The sequence below is a fragment of the Typopeltis vanoorti genome, chromosome 4 (genome assembly GCF_054136105.1).
Source record: "Typopeltis vanoorti isolate ZY-2024b chromosome 4, IOZ_Tvanoo_1.0, whole genome shotgun sequence".
Classification (NCBI taxonomy): domain Eukaryota; kingdom Metazoa; phylum Arthropoda; class Arachnida; order Uropygi; family Thelyphonidae; genus Typopeltis; species Typopeltis vanoorti.
In genome coordinates, this window is record NC_143552.1 from 163110302 (window position 1) to 163123692 (window position 13391).

General features: G+C 35.2%; 1 protein-coding gene across 8 annotated transcripts in view; it reads right to left on the reverse strand.

Moving 5' to 3' along the window:
• Positions 1 to 454: 454 nt before the first annotated feature.
• LOC150107813 (TRAF-type zinc finger domain-containing protein 1-like) overlaps positions 455 to 13391 on the reverse strand; it is a 337022-nt gene continuing 324085 nt past the window's right edge. For all 8 annotated transcript variants that reach the window (XM_090392060.1, XM_090392062.1, XM_090392061.1 and 5 more), the window contains exon 14: positions 455 to 4583. In XM_090392060.1, coding sequence (XP_090248186.1) covers positions 4520 to 4583 — 64 coding nt within the window. In that variant the 3' untranslated portion in view covers positions 455 to 4519. The remainder of the gene's footprint in view (positions 4584 to 13391) is intronic.

A 13391-nucleotide genomic window follows, 5' to 3' on the forward strand; every position in this document is an offset into this window, starting at 1 on the left:
GTGTCTTAATGAATCTTCTCAAATTAAATATAACTGTTGACAATAAAAAAAAAAAAAAAAAAAAAAAAGACATTTTAACAATTTTTATACTAAAATTTACAGGTTAAAAATGAAATCTGATTTATCAACACTCTTTTCCTAACCCAAATTTAGAAAATTATAAAAGAAATAATGAAGTTATAATTCCACTATACAAGGCCTTTATCAAGTGACTAAATTTATGGGACATAAATTTAGTCACTTGGTTTTTGAGATGACATTTTGAATAAGATTTGAAGACTAAAATAGTGTCAAGGTCTCTGGAATGTGGGATATGAAGACCAATTGAAAGAATGCCATCTGTAGAGCATAGGTAGATGAGTGATTTGACTGAGAACAGAAAAAATAGTAAGGGATTTGTACCATATTAATACGAAAAAGAGTTTTAAGAGTGGAAGGAGACAGGTACAGCATGAAAGTGAGTATTGGATTTTATTTGATTGGAAAATAATAGGTGAATGAAATGCATTACCTTGGAGTATGGAGCCAGTAAATGAGGTTACAGTACAGTTTACTGAACACATTGATAGTGATTGATAATGAGGACTTCAATGATGAGTCTTTTGATTCCATGGAAGTCTGAGGAATAATAATAATAATATGTCCTTGCTCATTCAAGGATATCAATGAGAGAATATTTATCTGATAGGAAACATCAGTTTCCATATCAGATATTATCAATACTACAAATTATAATTTTTATTTAATGCTAAATAAGAAAGTGGTTTAATACAGTAAAACTCCTTTTTTATACTTTTCAGGGGACTGATGAAAAAAAGTGCAAATAGCAGGAAAGTGTAAATAGCAGGAAATGTAAAAAAACATTAAAAAAGGCTAAAAGATGACTTACTGCTAGTATGTGAGTCTATATACTAGATTACAAAATTTAATAACTGAAAATAAATGAATTTACAATGTACTTACATTTATCTATTAAAAAAAATCTTTAATTGTTGATTGTTTTTGCTTTTCGTTTTTTTTTTTTGACTTGTTTTTTGAGTGCCAGATTGCTTTGCATTGAGTTCAATGCTTGACCTGTTTTTTTACTATCGTGTTCAAAGTGGACACGGAGAGTCCACGATCTTTTGCTAAATGCACACGTGTTCTGGCATGCCAATTTACACGTCGCAGAATTGACATCTTTTCTTCTACCGAAATACATTTTCTGTCTTTTTTCTCCATGGATAATCAACCGCCCAAGTTACTAGCATGGATAATCAACCGCCGCAACTTGAAAACAACCTTCACACGCTAAATTATGTTGCAGAAATTCTGCAATATCAATTCGTGCTGTGATTGAAAAATCATGGTATCGTTCATCACTACAGTACTGCTGCATGCACAAGTCACCGTGATGGCGGAAACGAAACTACAGCCAAAAGCAATGCCACCTGAGAACAGAAATGCACAGATTTCTGCTGAAATCGATTCAAAAATCGGTATTGCCACTGAGGGAAAAAAACGCAAATCACGGGAAATAATGTCCACATCAAGTTGTCAATGGCGGGAAAACAATACATCGTGAGAATAGGCCTTAAGACGGGACAAACAGAAAATGACGTAAATGGCAGGAAAACGTAAATTGCGGGAACGTAAAAACGGAGTTTTACTGTAACAAGCTCAATATTTAAAATAGCAATTTTAGCTATTATGCATATAAAATGTCTAACTTCATATACCATCTGCAGAGCAAGATACTAAACATATCTAGCACAAGAAATTTTCCCAAATGCCTATTCATGCCAAGGAGCTGAAACAGGTAACAGTTTGGATGCATACCATTCTGCAGTTGTTAGTAGTACACAGTAACAGTCCAGAAGACTAATGGCAAATACAAACAATGGAGAGCTGTGGGTAAAATACGAAACATATATAACAAACCTTACCAACCACATGAAGGATGATATGGAGTGACAGAAAGCACAACATGACATAACATGCAATGCTGTGTTGAAATCAAGCCCACAAAAGATCATTTTAACATGACAAGAGAAGATAGAAATCTCTGTTAATGACAAAGCAGTATATACATACAGAGCAACATTCAATGAAGTCACTTCAGTAATGTTAGTCTTGCATTTTTTAAAGATAGTGGAAGCGGTTCAGACATGGCATACGTATACAACACACAAAGCACAGTTAAAAAAAAACAAAAAACACTGTTTGTTTATTTATTGATAAATTGGAATATTTTGAAATGAAGACTCATTCCATCATTGGTGATACAAAAACTACATAGCAAGTTGGAAAGAAAATACAATAAGCAATTCCAATATTAAAGCATATCATCTGCAGTATGAGGTAAATGCTTCTTTAACAGTTAACTGATTGTTGCAAAACCAGGTACGTAGTTTTTTTTGTATCACTGACAATATGAGTTTTTCATTCTGAAATATTTCATGCTTTAAGTTTATGAGGAAACAAACAGTGTTTTACTATGCTTAAATGTTTATTTAGACAATAATATAGTCTTTTCTTTCATAAGTTCAGATTCCAAAGGTTGCTATATCAAAATGTAGTAAAACCAACAAATTATTTAAACAAAGTTAACCTTTACAATATAAAAACTTTTATGATATGCATCCAGTAGAAAACACATTTTATCTGCAAATTGCATACACAATATAACTATTTTCATACATATAACAATGTGAGAGAAACCAAGAAGAGAAAAGTAACTAATCTTCCACACTGTATCTGATATTCACAGATCTCTCTTTCTCACTCTTGATCACACAATACAATTACAATCCAGTTAAAAATGTCCCAAAAGTAAGACTCAGTCACTAACAGAAATTTGGGATCTGCATAACAATGCATTGTTCTTTTCTCTTATAGTGTTTTACACTCACAATAATTAAATCACACTGTACTAAACACTGGCTATGAAAACATTTCAAATCAATAATTTTTGTGATTCTGTGCAACACATCACTTGCATGGGATGAGACCTAGTCTAGCATCTATGGTGAAAGGAATTTTATATTGGGCCTTTATTAAGCAGGGAAAATCTAGTTAACTAGTCTTAAGTCGAAGTATCATGACTGAAATTAATTTTTTTTATCTAATGTGACATAGTCATACTGGCCCAAAATAATCCACATTTTAAAATAATACATAACATATGGCACAAACTGCCTTGGCCAGAAAGTGGCAAAAAATAACACAATGCAGAAAATTAGTCAAGTGATGAGTTGTAAGAAAAGGGTGATGATGATAATAATCGTTTTGGCAAGGAATTTTAATTTGGATGAACCCAGTTGCACTCTATTATTAACATGGATTTGAAATCATAAACTTGGTGACTTAAAAGATATTGAATACATTCTTTGTAGGTTTATAATCAAAATCAGTTTAGCTCATTATGCCTTCATGATTATTCAAAATTGTTCAACCTTGAACAAATTTATTTACTGCTATCAATTCTGTCTCAATTAAAATTTAACAATCATTATTAAGTCAGATTTCATCTAAATGTGAAGATCTATTTAATCTAATTTAATTGTGCTCCAAAATTTATTATTTTTTTCTCAAATTAACTGAAATTTTGACGATTCCATTGATTATTTTTTCTTACTAAACAATTCCAGATGTTAATTTAAAAAAACATAGCTCACTATTAGCAGTTGTATTTGCATTATTTGTACCATATGATTCCTAGGGACAGCAGTAAACAAGTATTCTACGAGTAGATAACAGCACTTCCAGTGGACATTCAGGATATATGTGTTGAGGGAAGAAAAAGTTACTTTTATCAAGCAAACACAATATAATCAAAGTAAAACTTTACCCATATCCTATTATAAACAAATTGGAAATTACCAGCTCGAAGGATTTCTATATAAGATTAACAATGATATTTTCATATTATTTTAAAAGAATTTTTATTAAAACATTTTGCTATTGCATTAACAATTATGATAAAATTGCAAATGAGGTCACTATATAAAAATGTGCATGGTAATAATAAACCATGAATTTTTTTGTAGGAGGTAAGTTAAAAAACTGTTCAAAATATCTACACACCAAACAATAATTAGTTACAGGAATAACATACAAAGATTCTAATTAAAGCTACCACACAAATGAAGATACTTTACAAACGTGAACACTGCAATGTGCAGCAATGTCAGTGGGCAATGCGATACTGATACTATAAATCAGCTATTTTTTTCCTTTTTTTTTTTTTCTCTAAAGTTATTCATGGACTCTACAACAATTTCTCTCCATGATTTTGAACACTCCATATGTGCATAAAAAATTCCATTCCTATAAGGATATCATTACACAGTCCTTATAAAATGATTTGGATGGGATATTTCATTATTCATTTAGGAATGCAATTTTCAAATTAAAAAAAATCAGTACTAGTTAATAAAAAGAAAATTAAAATACAGAGAAAGAGAAATCCAAGCAATCAAATATTCAAGTAAAAAACTACATTTATAGAAATTTTTACAAATATTTCAACATCAATATATCATTTGTGTGGCCTTCCTCTTGATGTATAATTATGTCCCCTTTGTTCTTCGCATCTGTCTGAACTAGACAAAGATAAAGAATTAAGTAATTAATAAGAAAACTCATATATTCAAATAACATTTGAAAGAATATGAATAAATAGAAGTTAAATGATATTTACATTCCTACTAATACAGTAATATTCTCTCCCATTCAAAAGTGAGGGTTACTGATATTTTGTTACTTTTAATGTTACAGTTGTTCAGTGAGAAGTTGGAAGTACAAAAGTATGAAAACTAGGGGGGGGGGAGGAAGCAATCAAGCATGTGTCTAGCCACTTCTGGGACAAAGGAGTGCGAGGTGAAATAATGACCGTGTGGAAATAGCCACCCCTGGGATAGATAAGTAAGAGTGCAGGAATGATTGTGAAGAGTTGGGTGCAGTTCCCCAGGTTTTGAATCTGAATAGGTTAATGACATTATGTAAGGGTAAGTGTGGGCCCTTGGGCCCACAGTTACGATTACATAATGCATGTACAAGAACACTCGAAGTTTCAGAAATAAAGGAGATGAGCTTTTAGCATTGGCCAGCTCAACTTCCAAAAATTATTGCCATCAGCGAGACCTGGTTGTCAGAGAATGATATAGTTACTGTACAGGAATAGAATGCAATGGATATTGTATTTTCCGAGAAGATGGAAGAAATAGGGCAGGAGGAGGGGTATTATTAATGATAGCTGAAGAACTTTAACTAATAAAAATAGAAGTTAGGAAGAGTGCAGATCTGATGGAAATGGCTCATTTGAGGCTGTCTGGTGTGAGATAGAGGCCAACAGGACAAAATATATTGTTGGTTGCTTGCTATAGACCTGTGAGTCCAGAAGAAGATAGGGACGACATGCATCAGCAGATTAACACGAGTGCAAGCTGAGCAATTATGATGAGAGGCTTCAACTATGGTGATATAGATTGGAAGAAGGAAAGGGAATATGACAAAATGAAATGGAATTTATACAGTTAATAAGAGATAACTGCCTGAAACAGCATGTGACGGAAGGGACCAGGGGTCTGAGAGTGGTGAATCTGGCAAGAGCATCAGAAGATCTATTTATAACTGTAGTAGCAATTTTACCTCCAACTGGGGAAAGTGACCATGCAGTCTTGTTCTGGGAAGTTGCCCAACATGTGGAAATTTCAGTCAAGAAATAACTACAAAGCTGGCAAATATGAAAAACTTAGGAGGCAACTTGGAGCAGTGCCATGGCATAATGGAAAAAGGGATAATTAGAATTTGAAGGCTGAGCAATATGGATATAATGTTTGTGCCAGGACAGGATGGAGGTTTATGTCAGTCCAAGAAGAGAAATCTGTCTTTGTGATCTAAGTATTATCAAAGGTAAAGAAAAGTGAGGTGAAGAAATGAAATGTTACTTATGAGAAAAAAGAGAAGGCTGTGCTTTTCATAACACTCACATTCAGTGGATTGTCTTCACCTCTATGGAGAATGGTAAGAAATAGCTTTTAAAACATTGGTTATGGAATATCTTGAATTTTCATAAACAGACAGTAGTATAATGCAGCCTTATTTAGTATTAATATTACTTCCAAGCCTTCATGGAGGCAGAACACTCATATACTACAACAATTATCATAACATGCCTTGAAATACATTTAATGTTGGAACACTCACTGCCCACTCAGGGGCAATATATTCTGCTCATTAACCAGCCACCAAGGAAAAAAATCTCCTTTTAACTTCCTTACTCAAGTGACCTTTGTTCAGTTTCTAGATAACCTCTCCTCCTATCTGTCAAGCTCTGAAAACAACCACTCAATCTGTCCTCATATACTGAATATTCCAGAGTCCTGAGACAGTCCTAATTTCTTGCACAGACCAAATGAGGCCCAATTAGTGCCTTATACAGAGGAACTATCAACTTCTTACCCTTACAAGTTACATTCTTTGCATTAAAGCAGTAATTTTCTGAGAAACCCTTTTGTAACAACTTTTAACATAAAAGTAACAACTTTCGTGATGTGTTCCCTGAACTTCAATTCCCTTTCCACCAAGATTCTTTGACTTCTCCATTTCCTGAAGCAAGGTTAGTCCAATACGGTGAATTCATGCAATATTCTCTGGACAAAGTGCATAACTTTGACAACATGGAAAAGATATTCCCATTTTTCAGCCCAAAGCACTCTTGTAATAGCAACACATCCAATATGTGTTCCTGGCATTGCTCATCCTAAATTAGAATCATCAGCAAACAACTCAATATCCCCATTCACACCATAAACAATTATATTACTGATATATAAGTTAAACAACAGTGGTACAAGAACAGAACAGAACCTTATGGTACTCCACTTGTCACTTTTCTTATTTGGAACACTGCACTTTCTTTCATACACAACTCACTGGCTCTTAATAGTCAACCATCCCTGTAACCAAGTGACCTAATGACTATCCATTCCTATTATAATTAATTTCAACAGTAGTTTATCATGCAGAACTTAATCAAATGCTTTCCAAAATCCAGGTAATCATGGTATAAGAATCTTCTCTGTCCAGTACACCAGTCATCCTATTATAAAATATAACTACAGGGTGTTCGGGATAAATTTGACATATTTATAATTAATTATATTTTTCCGTAAGTTACATGTATTAACACACACTTCTCTTCATTTAAAAGTTTGGACCCTTCTTCATTCATATACAAGATGTCAGAAAGGATGGATAGCTGGAACCCACCTGAATCATGGAAGAGAATAACTTGTATCATGATGATTCGTGCCTGCCATCAAAATAAGGATATTACGACTGCTGCCCAATGCTCCCTGAATACAGTAAAAACAATCAGGCATGAACTAGAGACTGGCAATGGTGACTACGAGGATGTAGCAAGAAGAAAGATCCCTAGCAGACGATCTGATTGCGTTCGTACAGCAGAATTCCTCGCAAATCTGCAGGAACAGGTGTTGAAGAACCCTGGCATTGGAATTCGGGCTTTGTTCGTGGAGTTGCTAACTGTAGTCAAGCCCTGGATAACAAGGGTAGCCAATGGTAGGCCGTATGTATGGCAGCAGGATTCGGCCCCTTGCCACACCTCTGGGAAAAGTCAAAAATGGTTGTCTGAAAATTTCTACGACTTCACCAGTCCAAATGTTTGGCCTCCAAACTCCCCAGACCTTAACCCCATGGATTATTTTGTATGGGGCGCAGTTGAAAAAGACACCAATCGCACTTCCAGTAATACAAAAGCCCAGTTAATGGATAAAATTAAAACAGTTTTTGCGGCCCTTCCCAGGGAGACTGTAGCATCAGCTTGTTCGAGGTTCCGAAGCAGAATTGAAGCTGTGATCGATGCTAATGGTGGTTATTTTGAGTAAATCTTGTTGATAGTATTGTAATTAACTCTGCCTGTAATGTTTTTTTGTCAATTCATTAAATTTAATAGATACAAAGAAGATTTTCTTTTTCCTTACGAAACTGTCAAATTTATCCCGAACACCCTGTAAGTTACATCACCTCCCCTTAATGAATCCATGCTGCACTCTCAAAAGATTTCCATTTTCATCAATCCAGGTTTGTATTCTGTCTCTAACCAGCCTCTCTAACATACCACTACACATAATATACATACTGGCCTATAGTTTGACACTAATGACATGGATTATCCCTTATGAAGTGGCACTATATTTTTCCTTCTTTCCATATTCTTTTGAGATGGTTCCTATCACTAGACTTCTGTTGAACAACCAAGTCAAGGACACTACCAGCTCTTTTGCACATTCATGTAATATATGTGGTTATATTCCATTCAGTCTCATAGTCTTATTAACATCGTAGTTACTAATATTCTAAACACTTCCATTTCCCGAACTGTCAGTCTTCCATCCTCATGCTGCTGAGGGGTATCATGCTCTTTATCTCTTCCATAACTCTTTCTCAGAAGCTTTTGCACTGCATGATTCATCCATTTTATTCCTACTTTATTTATCCTCTGAACATTAGAAATACAATTGTACAATGCTGCAAGTAAATGACGATTCTGGACAAGGTGCCAGGCACTGATTTCTCCCCCCTTCAACTGATTAAGCCAATGTACATCACCAATCTGCTTTCTTAAGCTTCATCTCTCTCTTGTTGTGAAGCTTGTACCTGCCTAGCCACTTCCCACATTAAAACCATACGATCACTCTCCCAATTGGTAGCATCGTGTATGAGATGATATTAATAAATCTAACACTCAAATCCCACATGGTGGTTTAACTATACTGGTATCCAAAACCTAAGGACAAACACTATTTTTGCAGATTACAATCGCAAATTCAGATGAATCAGCAATGTAGCTTGTAGCAAATTGTATAACTGACAATTTCGAGTAGAAAGTAGATACACATTTAAATTTTCTAATCATGGGTAAAGGGGTCATGTGGTAGCACTCAACACGATAAAAGGTTGCACTAAGCGCATTGTGTTTGTAAAGGAATAAAGTTACAAACTTGGATTTCTTATAACATTTCAAAAGCATCATCTAGATGATTTCACGTGGGGAAGAATTATTGAAAAGCTTGAAGAAGACTACAGAATTACTGATATTGCTAGAGTTTGGAATCTCACACAGTGTTGCACCCAGGCCGTGGAGAGCATTTCAAACCAATGGAATGTGTTCCAGATGTTTGCTCTGTTCTACCATGGAGCATGAAGACAGATTTTGGGTGATAACAGCAAAATGTAATTGAAGCACCATGGCAGGTGAGATGGCAAGTCAGCTCCATTCAAGCACAGGTATGCAAATATTTTGACAAACTGTGGGAAGATATCTGCAACAAGTAGGCCTATATGTCCGAAGGCCTGTAGTTTGCATTCCTTTATCCACAGCTCATCATAGCCACCAATGTGGACAAGACACCAATGGACTAGTGTACTCTTTACAGATGAGTTGTTTTAGTATTTCTTCTGATTCTAGATGACACTTGATCTGGCATGAAAGGGGTACTGCTTACATTGTGAGAGTGTTCTTGAAAGGGATAGATATGGTGGTGCTGGGGTCACAATGTGGGGAGGCACTATGTTTAACGGACACACCAAGCTACAAGTGCTGGAAAAAAGGGGACTACAACTGGTGAACAATACTGCATGGTTTTTTAACATCACATTCATCTATTGTTTTGTGGTGTGTAGGCAAAGAATTAATTTTTATGGATGACAGTGTCATACCACATCGTACACGAGCAGTAGAGATACTTCTGGAGACTGAGGATATTAATCCAATCCAGTGGCCAGCACGCTCCCCAGATATCATCTCTATATAACACATTTGAGATGCTGTTATCTTTGCTCTGAAGGAGGAGAGGGCCAGTTTGCCTCAAGAACTCCTGAATCACTTGGTGCTAAGCATGGTATGGCATTATGAGAGCTGCATCGCAGGTTTGGGTGGACATATTCCATACTGAAATGTCTCTCCACATAGTTCTCTGTAAGCATTGTACATTAATTCCTTAACTATGTCCTTAGGAAATTTGCAACTTTTGCCAAAAATGTATTGCAATTTAATTTGTGTGAAATTTATAACACATTTTTTGAATAATATAATTTATTAGTGTGCTGGCAAGAAATTTATGTCCACATTTGGCTGCAGTCATGAAAATTTTTTCATATCCAGGTAAAAATATAGTTTGTTCTTAGCTATTGAACACAGTGTATATGCTGCATAAGTAGTTCAAGTCTCTAAGTAGTTCAAGTAATTGAACTACTTAGCGACTTGAACTACAATAATACTACAAATTACTTGAACTTGAAGTAGTTCAAGTAATTTGATCTTACATGATATGTTATTTCCTACTTTCAGTGAATGCTTCCATAGTTAAAATTACCTATTATTATCATCCTCGTGTCACTCGCCACTCTCATCTGTCTGAACATTTCAGAATCACCTCCCTATGCATGAGACAACATCCCACCAGATATCTAAAATTTGTGCTAACGTCATACTCACACAAGATGTTCTCAAAGTCATTATCATTACAGCTTTTCTCAAGTTCCACAGTGAGGACACATCTCTTCTCAAATTATCAGTAATATTCCATCTCCTCTTTAAACTTTTCTGTCTTTTTCAAAAAATGCTATATCCATCATATTCTATTCCCATGAGTAAGTCATTCTAAGTTAACTAAGTCTCACTGACACCAATGATTTGGGGGCTGACTACTGTATCAAGGCCACAAACTCTGCATCCTAATTCCTAATATTCTTTGCATTGCTGTATAAGCAAGCACCTACCCCCCCCCCCCAATTGGTCCCCATACCTTACCCCATCAATCAATTTTCTTGACTGTTGTTCCCATTGAGGCTATCACTGTATCTCTATCTTGTCTTCCTTTCTCCATTATCTCACACCAATTCTCTTATCTGGCATCCACAGTCTCACCGTCTAGTTTTGTTTCCCTGACTGGATACACACACTCTACTCCAATCATCGAAATCTACTCAGCTTCACACTACTATTCTCACTCAACTGCAGACCATGTGCAGCAAACAGTTTCTTCCTATCTTCAAAATTTATCTCACATCCACTAACTCAAGTCCTCTCTTCCTATGCATTCTAGATATCTTGCCATTTGTGATCACTGCTCTTATCAGCAGTCCACTATCATACCTTGCAACACAACATACTCACAATTCTCCTTTACACACACTCTTCCACTTCATCATCTTCAGTAATACTCGCAAATCCCACACTACCTCATTCATACTTAATCACAAATCATTTTTTCCAACCAGCACAGTCAATTCCTCAGCATTTTCTCTTCTCTCCACAACTTTAGTCACTCTTTCTATTGTTGCTCGTCTCAAACAGAGGAGACATCTGCTCCATTTTCACATCTTTCACTATAGAATCACCATACAGCACTACATAACCTTCTACCATTCCACTCCAATCATCTGCCAATTGCACCATCCTTCTTACACCTCCAACTACCAATCTCTTCTCTATCTTATCTCACTCTGCACAAGGCTCCATTCCTCAATCTTACCAATTCTCTTCTAATATTCTCACTTATATTCATATCTTTCATGCTAGCTTCTTTACTAGGGCTCCAGAAATACTACTTAAATCTACTAGCCATAAAAAAATTTTACTTGTCCAAGTTATCGGTTTGCTTTATATAAATATTTTTAAAGGTGATGTTTTAAAAAACTAAATGTTATGACTGATCACAAAACAAAGTAAAGCATTCTTTAATTCTCATTATACATTACATGTACACCACAACACAGTTCATAACAATTCAGTTTGGGTCTATTGTTTATTGTTCATAATAAAGGGTGAATTTATATAAATTCTTATTAAACAATAATTTAATGGGAAAGACAAATAATAAAATCCAAGAAAATAAGAAAGTAGGTAGCAATCACTGTGGAGCCAGACATGCTTTTAATGATGTGCTTTACAGACTCCTTAAAAAGTCACATCCTGGTTGGGTAAAGTTACTAATAAACTAAAACCATATAATTCTAGACCCTTCCCCCATATATATGGACTACTAAAATTCATAAACAGAATGTATCATTAAGCCCAATTGCAGATGCCAATGATTCACCCATATACAAATTAGCCAAAGTACTCTCACAATATATTGGCAACACTCCTTCACACATAAAAAAACTTCAGACAATTTAAATCCAATATAGAAAACCTCACACTCCAACACAATCTGATGTCTCATCTCTATTCATGTCCCACTTAAAGATATACTTTAGGGACCTTATTCAAACTGAATTTCTTCCTGATATTTGAGCCTTGTTTAAGTTCACTGTGAACTTCGTTTGGCAAGGAAAATTCTATAAACAAATAAACAGGACAGCCATGCTCTCCACATCCCCCCCCCCCCCAGCAGCTAATTTCTTCATGAAAATTTGAAAAGAAAGCTCTAAACTCTGTCCCATATAGACCCACTGTTTGACTACACTTTGTTGATAATGTGTTCTCCATTTGGTCGTAAAGCCTGGATTCTCTCAACATATTTTTAACACACCTAAACAATCAACATCCCATGATCCAGTTCATATTAGAAAGGAAGGAGAAACTTTCTTCTTAATTAATGTAATTAATTAATGCAATGCATGCTGGCATGTAATTAAAATACTTTAATTACATGCCAGCCTGATGGATCTCTGGCATTCTCTGTTTACAGAAAATCCATACACACAGGTAGATCATTCATAAATTGTCACCCCACCCCAATAATATGGAATTATTAAAACTTCACATAACAGGGAGCTACATCAAAGCTATCACTATTTCATATATCTAAGACACATCTAAAAAACTAACAAAAATCTCAACCACTTACAGATCATATAAAATTAGCATCCCTTACCCATTCCATCAAAGAGCAGCCACAGTCTCTAAACCTGCCAGGTGTTTATCAGGTCCCTTGTAGCTGTAAACTAGCCTACTATGGACAAGACAGCCAACATCAGAACTATATATGTTTCCATCACTACAGCCACTCAGGATTTGCTGACCATGTTTTAGACATTGCGATAGAATACGTTGGAAAAAAACCACTTTACTCCATTGCAGCAAATATAAATACGAAAGACTTTTCCTTGAATCTGCTTTGCCTTAAGGAACTACCCCAACCTCAGAAGCTCTCATCCTCCATACTTCAGTCCAACAGCCAAGGATGCCCAATTTAGTCCACTAGGGAGTACTATTTAAGACTTTAGGCCTACTCTCAGTTGACATGCTTCATCTTCATTACTTAGCGTAGTGTCTGTGGGCATGTATCTTATTATATTTTGATACCTGATGATGACAATTTGACTTTGCTGAAATATTGGAAGCAGTAATTAAATTTATTTTAGTTAATATTAGT